At 42.4% G+C, this 22,575-nt stretch overlaps 1 protein-coding gene across 1 annotated transcript in view; it reads right to left on the reverse strand.

The window, feature by feature from the left end:
- Positions 1–21,148, reverse strand: part of LOC124739511 (odorant receptor Or2-like) — a 44,824-nt gene extending 23,676 nt beyond the window's left edge. The window contains exon 1 of the mRNA XM_047248616.1: positions 20,873–21,148. Within this exon, the coding sequence (XP_047104572.1) occupies positions 20,873–21,148 (276 nt within the window). The remainder of the gene's footprint in view (positions 1–20,872) is intronic.
- Positions 21,149–22,575: the final 1,427 nt, after the last annotated feature.

Consider the following 22,575-nt stretch of genomic DNA (forward strand, 5'->3'; position numbering starts at 1 on the left):
GCGAAAAAATCAAGTACAGTGCCCTGACTCTGTTTTTTGTGTAGCTATAATAAGAGTTATGGTAGTCAACTAGAACACATTTTTCTAAAATTCAGTTTTCAGAAATAGATTCATGAAGAAATTATCTTGAAATTTGCAGAAAGTTCATACGAAGGTCATGTTTTACTTTACGAGTTCTTCAACTGAACGAACCAATTCTGTATTAACGAAACATGACGGCAACTTCGTTGGTTATAGTGCGTTTGACTACGCCCTTCATTGAATTGTCGGGACCACTTCTCTATCACTGAACCACTGCATTTTCTCCCTAAATCTTGCAAATATGTCGCTGAATGTAGAATGCTGTATGTTCTTCGCGTTCAGAAAACGAATTACAGATCTAATCTCATAAGCGGCAGGTTTTCAACCAACTTCGCCATTCTAAACAAGCGCTGTACAGCATACACAACATATATCTCTGCAAGCCAAACTTACTTTCTAGAGGTATCTCGTATATACCGGGTGATCAAAAAGTCAGTATAAATTTGAAAACTTATTAAACCACGGAATAATGTAGATAGAGAGGTAAAAAATTGACACACATACTTGGAATAACATGGTGTTTTATTAGAACAAAAAAAAGAACACCCCATATTGCTAGACGCGTGAAAGATCTCTTGTGCGCGACGTTTGGTGATATCGTGTGCTCAGCCGCCACTTTCATCATGCTTGGCCTCCCAGGTCCCCAGACCTCAGTCCGTGCGATTATTGGCTTTGGAGTTACCTGAAGACGCAAGTGTATCGTGATCGACTGACATCTCTAGGGATGCTGAAAGACAACATCCGACGCCAATGCCTCACCATAACTCTGGTCATGTTTTACAGTGGTGTTCACAACATTATTCCTCGACTACAGCTATTGTTGAGGAATGATGGTGGACATATTGAGCATTTCCTGTAAAGAACATCATCTTTGCTTTGTCTTACTTTGTTATGCTAATTATTGCTTTTCTTATCAGATGAAGCGCCATCTGTCGGAAATTTCTTGAATGTTTGTATTTTTTGGTTCTAATAAAACCCTATGTCATTACAAGCATGTGTGTCAATTTGTACCTCTCTATCTACATTATTCCGTGATTTATTCAATATTCAAATTTACACTGACTTTTTGATCACCCGGCCTATTCCCCACATTCTCTTAAACGAAATACTATGTTAGTATCAATAAATGAAGCACTGAGTTAGTCCCAGAAAATTAAAAATAACTCACTGCATCTTTGAGCCTAGGTTATATTAGAAACGCCTGGGGACGAGAGGAAACGACAGTCCACTACAGCTTCTAGACTAGTGTTGGCTACAGAGCTGATTTTCCCGAGGCACAAGTTCCGGCCATTTGGCTCGGAAACTCTGACTTTCTCTGCGTGGACGGGACGTGTATTAAATTCAAATGGTTTGATAGACCTGACTGCGTCCTGTTTTCGTCACACATTTTTGATACATTTGGGTAAAGAAGTACGAAAAGTATCGTATTTGTGTGCGCTTTAGAGGGATTGGAAATGCATAAATGCGCGGAAGTAAAACGCCCAAATTCTTAATGGTAATTTATGTACAGAACTGGCTTCATATTCAGTAGGATATAAACAGATTTAGTTTTCGACGACGATGAAGGTGTCAGAAGTATATGGAAGAGTTTGAAGATCACAACTTAATTTAATGTAACAGAAAAATTGTTAGTTTTGGTGCGGAAAGCAGGTAAGTTAGGATTAAAGACAATGTTAAAATTAATTAAATAGAACAGTCTTGATCGCATGTATGTTGTATATTTAGTTTGGTGACCCGTTTCGGTCTTTTTAAAGATCATCATCGGATCATTTTTTACTCCTTGGTGACAGTAGCAGCCGGTGGCATGGAGCAATCTGCTCTGTAGGCATGTGGACCACCAATCGTTGTTTTTCCTAAGAACAATCTCCCAAAACTTTCTTAAGAACAATGTAGTACATGTTTTTCTATGTAATAAGAAAAAATAGTCGCTTTGGCCAATTCTGTTAAAAGAAAACCGATTTCTGACGGTAAACTTTGAGTGCCTCAAACATGACAGACATTGTATGCAGGAAAAAATGCTTCTCTACTGTTCTAAAATACTGCTAAGTATCTCATCGTCGTTTTTACGTAAATGACAAAACCACAGTGCTTTGCAAGACACAGTCCTATTGCCTCTTGTACGTCCTTATTTTCTTCCGACCTAGCAATTTACTTACCAAGTTGGAAGGGTATTCCGTACTGCGATGTAGCTCGGCATTTTTCACACTAACAAATCATAGCCGGACACGAAAAATCTGTGTGTCAGAGCATGAACAGCGTTTAGCAGATGCACTACAAACAGTTGTATGTTTCTGTTAGAAGTAGATGCATCTTGTAATTAAACCAAATGTTACCCAAATAGACAAACGTCAACAGAACACCACGTTGGTCAGCGTTTGTTGTTAACGACATGAGGCATGTACCATGACACATGTACGTACTATTGTTCATAGTACACCTGTATGAGACTTTTCATGTGGCATAACGATACTCACAGAGTGCCACTTAAGTTGGGCCCGTGATACGATACCGGTATACTAAAAGTTTAAAAAAGAATACTACGCAACTCATGGTCGACTTTTAATCATTATGAAGTACGTGAGATGCGCGCGGGATACGGAGCAAAATGTGTATGAAATTTTTATACCGCAGAAATCTTACTTACGCAACTCCTACTATTCTACCATTCTAATGAACTAATTTCTTGGCAATATGTACTTCTCTCTAGAAATGTCCGATGTTTTTATAACTGTCAGCTTTTTGCTCCTCTTTTTTCATTTGGGAGTAATATCAAAATTTTCTTGAGCACTTACCTGGTCAATAATTGTCTGGCCGAATATGCAGTACAGCCCCGTTTCGTACATATATATTGGGAGTGTACACAACATCTTCGACATCGTCGTGCGTTCCACGTCTTTCTGTAACAGCTGTTGGATAACAATTAACGTGTTAGGTTCAAATGGCTCTGAGCACTATGGGACTCAACTGCTGAGGTCATTAGTCCCCTAGAACTTAGAACTAGTTAAACCTAACTAACCTAAGGACATCACAAACATCCATGCCCGAGGCAGAATTAACGTGTTAGATTTACAGTAATAAATCATTATAATATGAAGTACTTCACGCATGAAATTACGAGGCAATAGATACACAGAGGCGACAAAAGTCACGGGATACCGCCTAATTTCGTGTTAGACCCTCTTTTGCCGGGCGTACTGCAGCAACTGGACGTGGCATGGACTCAACAAGTCGTTGGAAGTCCCTGCAGAAATACTGACCCATGCTCCCTCTATGGCCGTCCATAACTGCGAATGTGTTGCTGGTGCAGCATTATGTCCCAAAAATGTTCAATGGGATTGATGTCGGGCGATCTGAGTGACCAAATCATTCACTCAAATTGTCCACAATGTTCTTCAAACAAATCGCGAACAATTGTAGCCCGATGAATGGCGCATTGCCATCCATAAAAATTCCATCGTGTTTCCGGATCATGAAGTCTACGAATAGCTGAAAATGGTTTCCAAGTAGCTGAACATAACCGTTTCCAGTCAATGACCTGTTCAATTGGACCAGAGGACCCAGTCCGTTCCACGTAAACACTGCCCACATCATTATGGAGCCACCACCACCTTGCACAGTGCCTTGTTGACAAAATGGGTCTATAGCTGCCTGATGTTTGCGGCACACCCGAACTCTCCCATCAGCTCTTGCCAACTGAAATCGGGCCACAGTATTCCTGTCATGTGGGGTGCTACCGACATGATCACGAGCCCAGGGGAGGCGCTGCAGGCGAATGTCGTCATGTTAGCAAAGGCACTCGTATCGGTTGTCTGCTGCCGTAGCCAATTAACGCTAAATTTCGCCGCACTATCCGAAAAGATACGTTCGTCGTGCGTCCCACATTTCTGCGGTTCTTTCAAGCAGTGTTGCTTGTCTGTTAACATTAACAGCTCCATGCAAATGCCGCTGCTCTCGGTCGTTAAGTGAAGGCCGTCGGCCACTGTGTTGCCCGTGCTGTGAGGTAATACTCGAAATATGGCGTTCTCGTCACACTTTTGACATAGTTGATCTCGGAATATTGTATTTGCTAACGATTTCCGAAATCGAATGTCCCATGCGTCTAGCTCCAACTACCACTCCGCATTCAAAGTCTGTTAATTCCCGTCCTGCTGCCATAATCAAGTTGGACACCATTTCACATGAACCACCTGAGAACAAATGACAGCTCTGCCGATGGACTGCCCTTTCATATCTTGTCTACGCGAAATTACTGCCATCTGTATTTGTGCATACAGCTGTCCCATGAGTTTTGTCATTTCATTGTATGTATAGCTACTGCACATTGCTTAAAACTGTAATTTCATCATTTCCATAACTTAGGTGCCTGAAAAAAGAGATAGAAAATGATTCGAGGGAACCTCAAAAAGTAAGTTACACATGTCGTCCACACCAAGACCATTGTGCAATAATAGTGATACACTGACAGAGGGGTGTACATGTTCTGGGTTTCCTGCAGGCTCTATTCTTTTGCGTTTCTGATAATATGTGCATCGCAGTGTGGGGGTGTAGTGGTGGTGCAAATCGAAACGTAATTCAAAGTTGAAGTACGCATGATACTACGATTCTTGCAGTGTCGCTTCCACCCGTAATGAAATGGTGCCAACAGTTTGACCAAGGCCGCGCAGACTCAGGTGGGGATGGGTGTGAGAGAAGGCCATCTACATCTGCCACAGACGACGTTACCCAGGCCATCGAGGAACTGATTCACAGCTGTCTCAGATTTTCCGAAGATGAAGACGTTCACACAGCGGTTCTAGAATGGCACCGTAACCAGAGAATCGAATGGCTGGCAGAAGATTCCAGCCGGTGTTTACAGAGGACTGATGAATATGCTGAAAAGTTTAAAGTTTAATGCAACATTCATAAAAGGTACTTGGGCCGCCATGATAACGTGCAACTTAGTTTTGAAGTTACCTCGCGTAACGTAGACAGTTTCACTTTCACAGCAACGTGTATTACGTTAGAAAGTTGTTTGCAAGAGCAGATGAGAAAAACATACGAAAGAATCTCTTTTCCTGTTTTTATCTAACAGATGCATACGTGACTTTCCGTCGCTTCCCATGTCAGAACTTCATATTTAAGCTGCTCACCAATTGTTGTTCGTTTAAAACGTATACAACTATTATAAATATTGAAAATTTATTTTATGCTTACCACTGATGTAACGAAAATGTGTACACAGATGTTCATCATATTCAGAAAAAGGAGGACGAAAACGGACTGTGACATTACTGACTCCAACTCCTCGACACATCTGAAATGGTATATCGGTTAGTGTGCATTAATTAGATAGTGGAATAGGGCAATTAACTGCATTCCCAAAATTTCTGCGAAAGATAAGATAGTTACAGTTCAAGCAAACATTTTCTCGTAAGTGTAACGGTTAAAAATGATGTTTTCCCTAGTGATTTTTGTTGCAGCTTCTATTTGAAAATGTGAATCAAGTTTAACAAACTTACAAAAGCGTAAATGTAAATAATAAAATTCAAATGGAAAAGGAGATTCAATTTTTAATAGTATTGTTTTAGAAACATCTGCTTCTACGTACATACTATTCAAACCACTATGAAGTGCATGGCAAAGTGTACATAGCATTGTACTACGCAAATTCTGCTGTGAGAGATAGCTAAACGGCATCTCAGCATTTAACTCTGCATTTGTAACGAAAGGCGTTATGTAATTTCCGTGATGTAACTTCTGTTTAAATAACGTATGTTCACTGACGTTAAATCACTTTATAATTGATACCATACATTTTCTGGTGCCGAAACCGCGAACGGGACCACGGACAGAAACTTTTGAAGTCTCTGTCTGCTGTAATTCAAGAGGCCTTTTACGTCTATTTCGAGCGCGGTCCCAGTTGTCATTTAAGCATTGTGTCCTTCAGATTACTTGCATTCATTATTAAAATTTATCAGATTATTGTCCGTGTACAAGCTGCTGAAGTAATATTTCAGTAGAGCGTACAGAATAAATTGTCGAATTACATAACAAATGCATATCTGAACTCTGGTGTGTAGATCTAATATTAAAGCTTGTCCAGTGCTGCAACCTTATAGCGACGCCACGCTTGTGACTAAACGTAAGCAAACGTACTGAAACAACGGACAGTCTAAGTTGGAACGTATTCTGGTGCTGTTTTCTAATGGAATCTGAGTCCTCTCTTCAAGCCTGTTACAGTTGGTGGCTTGGGTCTTGGCAAAGTTGTGAGTCTCTCCCCCACCAAAAAGTGTGCTCGGGAAAGCACTTTGTCTTACTTTTAAGCGATTGGCCTCGAGTTGAGGGCGGTTTCAATATTCACGAGCACAATCTGTATGTAGCCTTTTCTCGTTGTGGAGCGTTCGAGTTCTTTTCTGACATCTTCCGACTGAAGCTACCCCCTGACCAACACGTCCTACTAAGCCGCACGCGGAACTTTAAAATTTAGTGTTATGCCTTGTTTTGCGAGGTAGTGATAGGTCATACAAGCATGGACGGCCGTCCACAGTTCCATTATCTCTTTGTTCACTTCATGGAATGTCTGGATATTCCCATAGTAGATGGTGTGTCGAACCTCGCGTCTGCCAATAAATCTTTGTAATGCCAGCAAATATCGATCCCTTGTTGCATTATGAACTGGTTGTGTGAGCGGTTCTAATCTCAGCATACGTGAAATCACTTTATAACTGGCCCCACATAGCAGAGCTTGTCTCCACTGCACTAATTGGCTTTAAATACTTTTTATAAACAGAATTTCGAAGTAACTGAGCTACCTCAGTCGAAGCAGGAGGTTGAGGCACCTATCTCCCTACACAATATTTTGATTGAAGTGAATTAATTAAAACATCGATACGAAAATATGAATAATTTTTCGAACGCACAACTACACAAAATTGCTACATCTAATATACAGCACAAAATGTTCCAATAACACCTTGCACTTTAGCAGAAGGCAGCCCTCTGAAGAAAACTCGAAGGTGTTACTAGCGTACGTCAGTTGTCGCCACTGGAAATTCCGACATGTTACGCACTATGAGCTTGATTTTATCCATGGGCTACGCGTTGAGGAAAGTTTACCCCCATGAACAGAATATAATAGTTGTATTTCATTAGGAACAACTAAATTTAGCATTCAAGAGCATCTTAGGATGCCGGATGTGTGGAAATTGAATATGTATTGTAATTTTTAAGAGAACTGCTTTCCGTATTTTCACTGTGGTGCGAACACCGTAGATGTGTGGTTGGAGGGGACTAGGTATATTCACGACTAGCCTTCCGAACCGATTTCTTGGGGGCTATGCGTGAAAAACTCTCACTCGTTCAACACGTTCTTCAGTCACTCTTGGTCGTTCCATACTGTCTGACTAGCTGTTTCATTTGATGTATTGTTTGCCGCGCTGGATTAGTCGAGCGGTCTAAGGCGCTGTAGTCATGGACTGTGCGGCTGGTCCTGGCGGAGGTTCGAGTCCTCCTTCGGGCATGGATATGTGTGCTTGTCCTCAGGATAATTTAGGCTAAGTAGTGTGTAAGCTTAGGGACTGATGACCTTAGCAGTTAAGTCCCATAAGATTTCACACACATTTGAACATTTTTGATGTATTGTTTATAATTATATTAGCAGTTACAGTGACGGCTGTGTGGAGATTTTTAAGGAGACGCTTACAACCATGCCTTTATCGTTTGCAGTTGTTCTTTCATTTGAAGTATTATTTGTAATTATACGTTGGGTGTAATAAATGCTGCAAAGCTTTAAAACCCATATACTCATTTTCAGATGCCCTATATTTTCTCGGTTTTTGTACTCTGCAAATGCAGGAACGTATGTTTTCTAAATGGCCTTATCACCATGCAGGCTCAGGTGTTAACGGTACCGCGAACCTTTCTCATAACACTTGTCACTCTTAGCGTTCTACCGGGAAAGCTACTATTATATCTAAATTTATGGAAATGTAGTGTCTGTCTGCAGGCACAAAATAAGAGCTTTCGTCGCAGAGTCTGACGTTGATTCAACCGGATATCGACAAGGCCTAAGTATTTCCTTACGGAAGCACGCCCTTAGCAGTCCCCTGGCAACATCCTTGAGCCGTAAGCACGGCTTTGTACGAGGGTCGAATGAAAAGTAATGCTTCCACCTTCGTTAATTGGGTTTGGATGGGAATACTTTAATAAATCAAACACAGAAATAATCCTTAAAACGTGATCTTTAATTACCAATATTCACATTCCCACAATCATCAGCCAACCGGATACATTTCTGCCGACGATTAACAAGTTTTCTGAAGCCGTCACCGAAGAAGTCGACACTCTATTTCCGCAACCACAGTCTCACAGTTCTCTCAACGTCTTCATCAGAAGCGTAATGATGTCCCCGCAGATCGCCTTTCATTACCGGGAATAGATGGAAGTCAGACGGTGCTAAATCTGGACTGTATGGAGGATGCCGTGTGGTGGTGAGATTTAGTCTTTGAAGTTCTGCTGTTGGGGCACGTGAAGTGTGTGGTTTGGCATTGTCATACTGCAGGAAAACATTTCCATTTTCCTTTAGGACCTTTGTAAGCCGTCGTTTCAGAGTTCGAAGCGTTGTGATGTAACGCTCTGATTTTTTTTTTTTTTTTTTTTGTTCCACGATCAAGGAAATCAGAACACTGAGGCCATGATTTTTCCAGCTGAGGGCTGCGTCTTGAATTTCTTTTTCTGGGGCGAGTCTTTGTGTCGATATTCCATAGACTGAAGTTTCGTCTCCGGTTCGTAATGGTGTACCCACGTTTCTTCTCCTGTCAGAATTGAATGGAGAAAGGCGTCACCTTCATTTTCGTAACGCGAGAGGAGTTCCTGACAAATGCTGTGCGCTTTCATTTGAGGACTCAGCATCCGGGGTACCCATCGTGCACAGATTTTCCGATAGCCAAGAAAGCAATAATGTGACCCACACGTTCTTGTGAAATGTCGGTTGTGCTTGCAGTTTCTCTCTGAGTGATACGACGGTCGTCCTGAATCAATCTGTCAACATTTTGCTTGTGAAACTCGGTGGTTGCTGTCACAGGCCGTCCAACTCTTTGTTTGTCATGCAGGTCAGATGTTCCCGCCTCAACATCTTTAAACTTACTAGCCCAACGACGCACAGTACTCACATCAACACAGGCACCATAAACTGCTTTCATTCTCCGATAACTCTCCTTTGGGATGACACCTTCTGCTGTCAAGAATTCAATGACTGCATGTTGTTTAAATCGCATTGACCGACCGTCTGCGCGGGGTTGCATACTTTACACTGTAACAACACAGCCGTTCAATGCTAAGGCTTACCGCCAACTGGAGCTGTAGAATCGAGGTTACGGAACAAGCCAGAACCTGCTCAATGCTGCCAACTGTTGAAGAGTTACGAAGGTGGAGGCATTACTTTTCAGTCAACTCTCGTACATTCAACTCTTTCGGTGAGAGACTGTGGCAGCGTCCTTGAAGTTGGTGTCAATACCATGGTTGGGAAAACTTACCACACGACAGAACACAGATAAAAGAAATACGCACAGTAGCGGTGACGATGCTGTTACTATGGTGATGATGTCGTTCTACACTGAAGAGCATGCGAAGTGCTCACCGAATTATGGCTTGATGGTGTTTTATACTCTTCACCAGCACGCGGTACATCTCTGTACCTATCCTATTCGTATCGCCAGAGATGATGGCAGTACTCTCGCTGCGTTCTTCGGTTGACTGATGACCGTTATAAGCAATCGCACCTCTTGGACTACTGAGTCCAGAGCGCAACCAATTTCCATTCATCACATTGGTCACTCTATACGAGGCACTATAAAGTGCTGATCTCTGAAACGTAGAAGAAATGAATGACAGGAAACTGACAAAATACACTTACATTCGCGAAAAATGCACACCAAGAAAAATGCATTTAAGTGAAATGAATTTCATACTCGGTCCAGACACGTTAATGTGACCACCAGTACAAAGCCTGAACAACCGTCTTTTGCAGCGCATGCGCGGGGGAAGAGAGTCAGTGAAGTTTTGGAAGATACCAAAAGGGGTGTGAAGCCGATCTCCAGTGCCGTAACCAGCTGCGCCAAGTTTCTCGGTCGAGAATCCATGGCCTGAACGGCCCGATCGAGGCTGTACCACAGATTCTCGATTGGGTTTATGGTGACCAGGAAAGTATAGTAAACTCATCCTGAAGTTCTTCGAACCACGCACGTACACTGCGAGCTATGTGGCACATTGCAATGTCCTGCTGGTAGATGCCAGGGCGCAGAGGAAAAACAAACTGCATGTAGGAATGGAAATGGTCACCAAGGATAGATGTGTACTTGTGTTGATTCGTCATGCCTTCCAGATTGACGATGTCGCCCAGGGAATGCCACAAAAAGATTCCCAAACCCAGAATTCTCCCTCCTCCGGCCTGAATCCTCACGGCAATTGTTGCAGGGCCATGCACTCCAACGGCCATTTGTCCAATGGAGCATAAAACGTGTTTCGCCTGAAAAGGCCACCTGTTGTGGCTCAGTGGAAGTCCAGTCGCGAAACTGGCGTGCATATAAACAGCAGTCAGCATGGGTGCCTGAACCAGGTGCCTGCTGAGGAGGCCCATCGACAGCTCCGTTCGCTGAACAGTCGTTGAGAAACTTTCGGTAGCCCCTTGGCTCATCTGGGTGGTCAGTTGCTCAACAGTTGCGCGACTGTCCGCCCCACACATCTTCATAGCGTCCTTCACCATTGTCGTCTATGACCCGTGGTGCGCTTCTTTTGGATAGCGCCATTTTGCCAGGCATGGCATACTTTAGGCTAATTGGCACGTGAACTGTTTAGAAACTTAGCCGTTTCTCAAATGCCTTCATTCTTTGCCCGAAAACGAATGATCACGCTCTTTTGGACGGAAGACAATTGCTTCGTTTCTGGATTACGACAACGACTCGCTTTTCCCTGCGTCCCCCGACATGGCTTATATATCTTCCACTGCTAGTGCCGCCATCTGTCGTCTGTGAGTGGTTATTGTACGTTGACGGCGAATATTGACGGTAGTCACGTTAATGTGACTGGACTGTGTACCGTAAACTAGGCCTGTGACAATACACAAACATTTAGGAGTATCGAACTATTCATGACCTCCTACTTCAAGAGTAAAGTAAGGTGTGAAACTGAAGTGTAGTAACTCGACTCTTTTTATAATTTGAGATAACGTGAAATCTTCGATTCCACGCTGTATTTCGAAGCCCACAGAACACTATAATTTTTAATTTTAATTTATTTTCAAGGGATAAGTTTTTCAGTATGCATAAATGCAAAGCGATATTTTTTGGAGGTAGAAAAATGTAATTACCTTGGTAATAAGCGAAACGAGTAGTCTGTACATTAATTAAAGGAGCACACTGCATAGTTTTCGCTCATAGGCAGGAACAGCTTGTAGCATCGTGTCAGAGGATGTCGTGGGAGGCGTAGTCTTGGGGTTGAAGGGAGAGGCGAAGCCGGAACATGAATGGAAGGTGTCCAAGCGGAAGCGCTCTGCAGTACATAGAGATTTTTCTAGGACATGGCCTTTGGAGGACATCTGGTTTCCAGAATATGTAAGACGCAACAAATGTTCGATGTCCCTCAGCCGAGAGGATGGACTCGTCCATCGGATGGAGGATGGAAGAAAAATAGCGTGGTACAAATTAATACAGCGTTAACGTAATAAAAATGGCCGGAAAGATATTTCGTATACTTTAATATAGGCAGCGTAACTTATGTCACCCTCTCAGGGAGCCTATCGCAAGATGCGTGAAATGTTTTCCAGGCCAGTTTTATTTTGCCTAGCCTATACGATCGATGGTGAGATAAAGTATCCGCCATAACATCGTGATGAAGTTAAGGATCCAACGTAGGTGTTACTTACGCCTAAATTTGCATCAGTGACAGTATGTTTAGCGAAGTCACAAGGGTTGGCCACGATAGCAAGTAGCCGGCCGCTGTGGTCGAGCGGTTCTAGGCGCTTCAGTCCGGAATCACGCGGCTGCTACGGTCGCAGGTTCGAGTCCTGCCTCGGGCATGGATGTGTGTGCTGTCCTTAGGTTAGTTAGGTTTAAGTAGTTCTATGTCTAGGGGACTGGTGACCTCAGATGTTAAGTTCCATAGTGCTTAGAGCCATTTTTGATAACAAGTAGTGATAGTCGCTTACGCGGGGGACTGTGACCAGTTAGAGACTGATTTGCTGACAGAAGAGTTCGCGTCTCCTGAGACCAAATGCCTAGAGTGGTTGCGCAATGATTAGAACATTGGACTCGTATCCGGATGGACGGCGGTTCAAATCCGCCTCCGACCATCCAGATCCAGGTTTTCTTTGATGTCCCTAAATCGCTCCAGGCAAATGCCGGCATGGCTCCTTTGAAAGAGCACGGCCGATTTCCTTCCCCATCCTTAACAAAACAGTCCGAGCTTGAGCTCCGTCTCTAATGACCACGTTGTTGATGGGACGTCAAGCTCTAAGCTTCCTATGTTCCAGATCAAGTAAGTAAGCCTGTATCACGGTAGCTTGCGTTTCTTCCTTTTCTCAGTGTGACTGCTATAGAGCTGTGATCAAAGGGTTGCAGTACAGCGCGGCTTGTGAATGCGTAATATTAGTCTTGTGAAGCGAATTTTCTTCTGATAGGCACCATATCCTGAATCCCGTACACTTTTATTTAAAGGCCTGCTTTGCAGCTCCGTATTTTTGTGAGCGTAAATGGATGCTCGCTTCTGTTTAGATTATACGCCCCATGGTTCCGTAAAAATCGCGGGGAATGCGCGTTCTAACTTTATGGTTCTCCATGACAGCTCTCTGCAATGTGGTGCCTAGCACAGACTACGTATGACCTGTAACCTATGAGAAGCAAGGGTATTAAACATCACACCTCGATAACGTACAGTAGTAGAAGTCAGTATAAAGACAGGATTCCACGACAGTAATAGTACGATGACTGAAGCATACATGTACCGAATTTACTATGAAAGCAGTATATACATGTAAGACGGAATTACATAGTTTCTTTCGTAGAAAAAGTAACAAAATATGGCGTTTGCATTTCCTGGATGGAAATTGGTATAAAGGCACTCACTATCCTGTTGTGTTATAGCACTGTCAGTACTTTTTCCACCCTCCGTTCGCCCCAGTTAGCTCGAAAATTCTCTACAGTGCTGATTTAGTTAGGGTTTTTAGTTCTTGCAGTAAAATTGTCGCCCACTCTTCTCGTATCGCTCTTTTCAGTTCACACACGACCTCAGATTGCGTTCCATTGTTTGCAAGTACTCCCCAAAGGTTTTTCGTGGGTTTCAAATCCACGCTACGTGCAGGCCAGAGCAAGACATCGATATCCTTACCTTCGAGCCACTCTTTGGTTGCAGGAGAACCCTACACAGATGCATTATCTTGGTGAAACATTAGACTTTCGTACCCTTGGTTCTCATACATTCTTATCAATTCTGTCTCTAGAATTTCAGTATGCATTTGAGAATTCATTCGAGTGTTCAATCAAGCAGTGCATGGTTTACCTTTAGTAGTGAAGGCAGCCCAAATCATAACACTTCCACCACCAACATTTCTGCTCGTTCTTACCTACTGCTCCGTTCTCAGATCATGTCAATTATATTGAAATCCATCTGGCTCATCTAAATTACACTTCTTCTCGTCACTGGAGATCGCTTTATCTAATTCTGAAGTCAACAGTCTAGCCTGTTTATGTTTGCGTGTCGGAGCGGCTTTCTGTAGCTGTTTGTTGAATGCAAGATTTTTGTCATGTGATAAAATTTATCGTACACGTATGGCAGTTACTGGCAGCTGTATATCAGCAACAAGTTGGAAAGAATAACTGCCATACGTGTTATCTTCAGGCCCCTATGGACGCTATGTATAAAGCATCAGATACATCGATGCATGCATAACTGGAGCCATCAGTATCTAGATTCCCAGAATTTTTTGTGGAGTGTGTACTTCGAAGATTTGACGACAACGGGTTGCATCTATGTATCTGATCCCTGTACATAGAGAGCAAAGGGGCCTGAAAATGGCATTAATGACATGCCGAAACCGGCCATATAATAAAGTAACTTGTGAAAACATACGGCTGTTGGCGATTTTTCTTTGATAAATATCTGACCGGTCGCTGTCCTGAATCCACAGTGGAACAACAATGTCCTGAAGATGGGGGACAGTTAGATCCCCGAAATATTGAATCAGATTGATTTTAGGATCCGACAGCAAACACGATTAGACTTTCAAAAAAAAAAATCACTGCAAAATTATTTGTGAAGAATTGCGAATTTATCACCAATTACAGACTGCGGACTGATACGAGTACATTCGTGTACGCGTTTTAACTATTATAGTACATGACAAATTATTTCTTTTATAAGGGACCATGTTTGCATTCAGTATATAGAAAGAAGTCATGAACTATTCCCTGTGAAGTAACTCAAAAACGTAATTTCAAAACGTGAACTTTTATGTAAAGAACTGATAGAAGTGGCTAAACGGAAAATGTGGTTGTTGAGCAAAGTGCGACTGTTTAGGTCTCAAAACATTGCTCTAACAAGCTGTAATAATTATATATAACTCTTTTCTTTTTTTGTCCAGATGGATCAGAGTACAAAACTGCAGTAATTATTTAGAAACAAATTACTGCACCAGTTGCAAATCTACCGGGTGATTATAATTAAAGTACAACTACCCACAGATATCCAGTTTGGGATGTAATTACCGTATGACAGCGAAACTTGGTAGAGATGCATTAATGTGGAGCCTATGTACACTGCAAAAAAATATTAGTTCCAATTGCGGCCGCCAAGCGCAAATCTGGCGCTGTGCACTGTTTGTACCACGGTATGGCATCCACGCTGTCGTTTGACAAGCCATAATGAGACTAAAGAGAAATTGAAAAGAGAGAGACCGCGTGCTATTAGTGAAACTGTTTTATGTGAACGGCAGCAATTACAGAGCTGCGTGAGAGAGTATGCCGACTGACACATCTGAGGAGAGGCCCGATGTCATTAAATGGTTTAAAGAAGGTGATAATGAAATTCCAAAACGCGAGGTTGCTGAGGCATCTGGAAGAGGAAGGTATCCTGCCCCGACGGAAGTAATGGACGAGGCTGCTGTTACTTTAACTGGCCATGCAGCACGAGCACACGAGCAGTGACAGTACTCGTGCAGTGTCATGAGCGTTGTCCATTCCATGGTCAACAGTACGGAAAGTATTGCAGTCTATTTTACACTGGTACCCGTACACGATCCAGATGGTGCAGCAGCTGTAGCATCTGGATCCATGGCAACGTTCTGAATTTTCTCTTCGGTTTCTGGCACTGATCAAAGTTGATGATATGTGGCCAGGCAATATTCTGTAGAGTGACGAGACACATTTTACATTACAGGGTGTAGTGAATACAAAGAACTGCCAAATTTGGGGTACTGTTAAATCAAGTGTTGTTCACGAAGAGCTATTGCACTTGCCGTATGTGACTGTGTGTTGTGGGTTCTCGAGCACCTTTTTTTCTCCGTCCGTTCTTCTTTGAATATGATACACCCAGAGGGTCTGTCAAGTGTACCGTGACGTATGCACGTTACCGAGACCTCCTTGTACAGCATGTGATTCCTGCTTTGGAAGAGCCCAGCTGTGTGGGAACCACTGTTTTCATGCAAGATGGGGCAACGCCTCACGTCACTCGCACAGCGAAAGATCTGCTTAATGCAAACTTCCACGAACGCGTTACCTCCAGAGGTTTTTCAGATGCTTGGCGTGCAAGATCGCCTGATCTAAATCCATGTGATTTTTGGGTCTTGGGATATCTAAAAGAAAATGTTCACCGGGGACATGTTCGGTCTTTACCTGATGTGAAGGCCAGTATTCAGGAAAACGTTGCTCAGATTCCATTGGAACTGCTGCGAGCAACTGTTTGTCACTCCGTTTTACGGGTACAGCATTTCGTTGACGTCTCCGGTGCTGATACTAATCAAATCGTGTAAACGGCGGTTAACAATAAAATGAACGTTATGCCTTTCCCATCTGTCTGAGCTTTTCTACCCACATTCCTTTCTTAACCTATTACATATGGAAATATTTCTATACATCTCCCTTGCACACAGCGCAAAATTTACAACTTTTGGCAAAAACTCGAAGTAATTTTCTTACAATGTCAATTGGTTCCACATTAACGCATTAGAATGTCTACCAAGTTTCGTTGCCATAGGATAATTACAGCCCACACTGTACCTCTGTGAGCAGCTGCAGTTTAGTTATAACCACCCAGTATTTTGTAACACCACGCCGGTTTCACCCATCAAGGACATTTTCAATTCGTCATGAGCCTAGCGTTGTGGTGTTATAAAACAATTTGTTTCCAAGCATATTATTCAATGACTTTGCATGTTGAAGCACTCCGTCATCAGGCCATAAGTGACCCATCGGGACCATCCGACCGCCGTGTCATCCTCAGATGAGGATATGGATAGGAGGGGCATGTGGTCGGCACACCGCTCTCCCGGTCGTTATGATGGTTTTCTTTGACCGGAGCCGCTACTATTCGGTCGAGTAGCTCCTCAGTTGGTATCACGAGGCTGAGTACACTCCGAAAAATGGCAACAGTGCATGGCGGGCCGGATGGTCATCCATCCAAGTGCCGGCCACGCCCGACAGCGCTTAACTTCGGTGATCAGACGGGAACCGGTGTATCCACAGCGGCAAAGCCGTTGCCTTTACATGTTGAAGAAATACCATTATTTTATTTCCCCCTAATAATAGCAATCAGAACACACGTTGGTAGTTTAGATGATGGCGACCCGTTTTTCTGATGTAACAAACCCCTTTACTCGTCCGATTACCAATAAGTCAAAGTGAACAGGTTAAAAAATAGTTATAATAACTACGCACCCATACTGCACACGATTCGAAAATAAATTATAACACTGAAGTATCTATGTTACTGCGACTTAGAATTCAAGACATATTATTTAAAGTTTGTCCTGATCGTGAGTGAGATTATGTAGGAATGCTGTAGGCAGTTTCAGTCACCCATATGAGATTTACTTTGCATCAGGACTGAAACATTCAACATTTGATTAGGAAAAAGCGTTCTGAGGATAGTTACCAATGGCATAAAATATTGGTAATATTTATTAGCCACTTAGCAGAACTTAACAACTGGCTGGCTAAGTCTTCCCAAAGGGCAGTTCCACAAATCTGCCTACGAGAAAGGTCTTAACTTCATGCTCCTTCTACGCCGTTAAATCGTTAAACTGTGGGTCGGCCGTGCAACACGACTTTAACATTCAGAAACATCATAACTGCCATATCACTATTGCTCCTGCTTATCGCACCATTGACACTCTCGAAATTTCATAACTTCACTCTATAGAAACTACTGCTTGTCAACCGCAATTACTTGCAGTGATACTGACAACTAAAGTAACATCTGCTACATCAGGGTGAACAAAGTGCAAACCGCGTCTACCTAATAAGCTTTATGGGCATCTGTTGTTGTTGTTGTGGTCTTCAGTCCTGACACTGGTTTGATGCAGCTCTCCATGCTACTCTATCCTGTGCAAGCTTTTTCATCTCCCAGTACCTACTGCAACCTACATCCTTCTGAATCTGCTTAGTGTATTCATCCCTTGGTCTCCCTCTACGATTTTTACCCTCCACGCTGCCCTCCAATACTAAATTGGTGATCCCTTGATGCCTCAGAACATGTCCTACCAACCGATCCCTTCTTCTGGTCAAGTTGTGCCACAAACTTCTCTTCTCCCCAATCCAATTCAATACTTCCTCATTAGTTATGTGATCTACCCATCTAATCTTCAGCATTCTTCTGTAGCACCACATTTCGAAAGCTTCTATTCTCTTCTTGTCCAAACTATTTATCGTCCATGTTTCACTTCCATACATGGCTACACTCCATACGAATACTTTCAGAAATGACTTCCTGACACTTAAATCAATACTGGATGTTAACAAATTTCTCTTCTTCAGAAACGCTTTCCTTGCCATTGCCAGCCTACATTTTATATCCTCTCTACTTCGACCATCATCAGTTATTTTGCTCCCCAAATAGCAAAACTCCTTTACTACTTTAAGTGCCTCATTTCCTAATCTAATTCCCTCAGCATCACCCGACTTAATTAGACTACATTCCATTATCCTTGTTTTGCTTTTGTTGATGTTCATCTTATATCCTCCTTTCAAGACACTGTCCATTCCATTCAACTGCTCTTCCAAGTCCTTTGCTGTCTCTGACAGAATTACAATGTCATCGGCGAACCTCAAAGTTTTTATTTCTTCTCCATGAATTTTAATACCTACTCCGAATTTTTCTTTTGTTTCCTTTACTGCTTGCTCAATATACAGATTGAACAACATCGGGGAGAGGCTACAACCCTGTCTTACTCCCTTCCCAACCACTGCTTCCCTTTCATGTCCCTCGACTCTTGTAACTGCCATCTGGTTTCTGTACAAATTGTAAATAGCCTTTCGCTCCCTGTATTTTACCCCTGCCACCTTTAGAATTTGAAAGAGAGTATTCCAGTCAACATTGTCAAAAGCTTTCTCTAAGTCTACAAATGCTAGAAACGTAGGTTTGCCTTTCCTTAATCTTTCTTCTAAGATAAGTCGTAAGGTCAGTATTGCCTCACGTGTTCCAGTGTTTCTACGGAATCCAAACTGATCTTCCCCCAGGTTGCCTTCTACTAGTTTTTCCATTCGTCTGTAAAGAATTCGTGTTAGTATTTTGCAGCTGTGACTTATTAAGCTGATAGTTCGGTAATTTTCACATCTGTCAACACCTGGGCATCTATGGGATCCAAAACGCTCTGAGTTATCATAGCAATGTATGTAGAAAACAATGAATGGTGATCCAGTGACTTATACAATTTCAGCAACTAAAACGAATCTTTGAGAGATAAATGAAAGTAGGTAATGTAGTCTTAATTATTCAAATTAAAAAAATTACAGGATATAGAATAATTTTCAAAGGAGGGAAATTTGTAGGATATTTTCATATGCATCAAACGAATCTTGGACGCATCAGTCGTGTGAGTGGAGCATTGCAATTGTGAAAAATGCGTTTCCCTGCTTAGAACAGCACCTATCCTGTTAAACGAAAATACTCAACCAAGACTATTTCATGGATCTGACAATTTGGCTTTCCTTTCAGTACGATCAAAGGTATGGTCGCTAAAGCCACCACATAATCTCACTACGCTTTGCAGGTGGAAGAATACAGTAAGGGTTGTGCGCTTCCCTCGATGTTCTCCATTTGTTGGGGTGGGGATTACCTCATATATATCCGATTAAAAGTAATCTGAATGTAATGCAGAATTGGCCACTATATCAACGTTCCGCAACCTTTTATTAATCACGATACACCCAGAGGGACCTGGATTCAACACGTCGCACCAAAATGTCTGTCTCCTCAAAATCGTAATTATGTTTGTTATGTCGGAGATAACTGGCTGTTTCTGTTGACTGACAAGCAAAATACATCCAAGGGCGCTTCTAAAATTTTTCATTTCAATGTCTGCTTTCAATTCTGCCAGTTCCTTTTGTAAGCCTAAACCTAAATTATAATCCACGAATGGGTTGCGAACCCATTCAAAATCTTCAACACTTCCTCCAAAATATTTTTTGAAATTCTGTTGCAAGAGTATCAAATGGTCTTTAGGCAAGTCCATCAAAATCTTATTATAGTCAGTTACGAACAACTCACTCAATTCAGTTTCTATTTTCTGTGTCCACAAATTTATCTTATTAACCGATCCTTGAATATTATCCATACTAGTCAGAATGTTTTTGTTTCTGCCTTTTATTTTTCTGTTTCGTTCATGTAAATGTACGAAAATATCGGAAAGCTATGCCAGCTTAGATATCCATTCATCAACTGCATATAAGTCCGCATAGTCATGCCTCTCAGTAGTTAAAAACGCAAGTACCTCATCTCTTAAGTTCAGACATGCTTGTTAACACTTTATGTCGAGATACCCATCGTATTTTCGCATGTAGCAGAAGTGTAAAGTGCTGAGATCCAATTTATTGACATAAAACGTTAAAAAGTCGCATATTTATGGGCCGCTATTTAATGAAGTTCACGGTTGGACTGCTTCGCCCATCACCGTTTTTGGACAATAAAATTCCTGAAATGGACTGTCCTGCCCAGCGTTCTGACCTGAGCTCCATGGATCAGCTGCGGAATGAGCTAAGAGTGTCGAGTTCACTCCAGAACCCAGCTTCCAACATTAATACTCTTCCCGGCTTTGGCTCTTGAGGAAGAATCGGTTATCATTCCTCCACGGACACCTCGTTGAAAGTGTCCCCAGCGGAATTCAAACCGTTACAAAAGCGAAGGGTGGATCCCTCCCATATTAAAGTCCAGTAATAGATTTCATCAAATAGTGTATGTGTCCGATGGTGGATAGCCAATGTTTCGTGCTGAAGTCAACTCAGTAGTACCTACTTTTCCATTTGAGGAAAGAACGCTCTTTAATCTCCTGTGTCAGTAAGTTGATTCTTTCTCCCACTAGTGTTACCAGCAGACGAAGTTTACCCATGAAGCCTTGATACATGATTCTAGAAATACGGACTGTAGATACACCGAACAGATTTTAAGGTGTCTGTAGTTATTTGAAGTTTGTAGCGTTCGGTATGACAGATGAGTGACATAATAATCTCAGACGCCTTGAGTCATAGAATGGTACTAGAGATGTCAGGCAAGAGTTGTTTAGAAGAGAGAGATGCTGTCAAATTTATGTCCAATTAGAGCAGTTACTGACCAGAACTGCTGGAGCGTTGATGGAGGCAACGGCGTCATTGAGCACGTGCAGCTCTGCGGAGACGCTGAGCATGAGAACGACAAAGCAGACGTCGAGGTAGAGCGACGCTTCGACCACGGTGATCATGGCGAGAGCCTGGAAGGCGTAGAGGATCTGGTGACCCGGTGAGGAGCGCAGGCCCGCCGGTACCCACATGGGCATCGGGAGGCGCCGCGCGGAAGAGCCGGCGCCCACCAGCGGGTCCAGAAGCCACAGCGTCGTCGGTACAACCACCATCACCTGCAAGCCATCCGTGGTTCATCAGTGTACCTTTCCTTTACTTCTGCTCGACCACTTTGCAATTCACACTTACGTGTTAGCCAGAGGACTCACAGAACAGCTTTAAGCCTACTTCTCCACCGTTCCACTCACGAATAGCATGTGGGGAAAAAGAACTTGCAATTTGCGGTTTCTGATTTATTTTATTACGATTGTCTCCCCCCCCCCCCCGACCCTATGTAGGTGGGAGTCAAGAAAATATTTTCGCGTTCTGAAGAGAAAATTGGTTATTGAAATTTGGTGACAACATTTTGCTGCGACGATAAACGTCGTGGTTTTAATAACTGCCAATCCAGCTCGAGTATCGTACCTGTGACACTATATTTCATATTTCGAGGTAACAAAAACAAGCTACATTTCTTTGATCTTTTTCGATGTCCTCGGTCAGTCCTCTCAGGTAACAATCCCAAACGGTGCAACAATACTCCAGAAGAGGATGGACAAGAGTAGTGAAGGCAATTTCTTAATAGATACCTTGCCAATAAAACGCTGTTTCTAGCTCTCCTGCCCCACAACATGTACTGTATGATAACTTAAGTAGTACGTAATTGTAATCCCTGGATATTTATTCGAATAGACAATCTTTAAATTTTTGTGATGTGTCGTGTAACTGAAATTTAAGGGATTTTTTTAGCACTTACGTGACGACCTCTTCTTTATGGTCAATTGCCAATTTTCTCACCACATAGATATTTTATCTAAGTCATTCTGCAATTTGTTTTGATCTTCTGGTGATGCAACTGCGACGATACTCCAAAGAAACACAATCTGAGTAGTAGCCGCTTGCAAGGTACGGCGTCAAAACAGGAACTCTAAAACTATGGAATCAACTTGAGATTCCCTGTCGATAGCACTCATTACTCTGCATGAATAAAGTGCCAACTGACTTTCACAAGAACTGTATTTTTTGAGTCCGTGATGGTTATGTGTGAACACATCGTTTTCTTTGAGGTATTTTATAAAGTTCCAAAACATTACTACAAACCGATATTAACGATATGGGCCTTTAATTCAGCGTATTACATCTATTTCCTCTCTTGTGCATTGGTGTCATCTGTGCAACTTTCCAGTCTTTAGGTGTGGATCTTCCGTCCAGAGAACGATTGATTATATACGACTTTTAGCAAGTGAGCTACTTCTTCAAAACACCCCGAAAGAAATGTAATTGGTACAGTCTGTACCGGAAGACTTGTCATAATTAAGTGGCTCAAATCGCTTCGCTACTTCTAAATTACTCACATTTGCAGCTATTCTTGATTCGAATCCTGCAATATTTTACTACATATTCTTTGGAGAAGGAATAAACCGTGATTAATAGCCCTGCTTTACTGGCGCTGTGCTCGGAAGCATTATTATTGATAATGTGCATTGATAGTCTCTTGCCG

This window comes from Schistocerca piceifrons, chromosome 1, assembly GCF_021461385.2.
Source record: "Schistocerca piceifrons isolate TAMUIC-IGC-003096 chromosome 1, iqSchPice1.1, whole genome shotgun sequence".
NCBI classification, from domain to species: Eukaryota; Metazoa; Arthropoda; class Insecta; order Orthoptera; family Acrididae; genus Schistocerca; species Schistocerca piceifrons.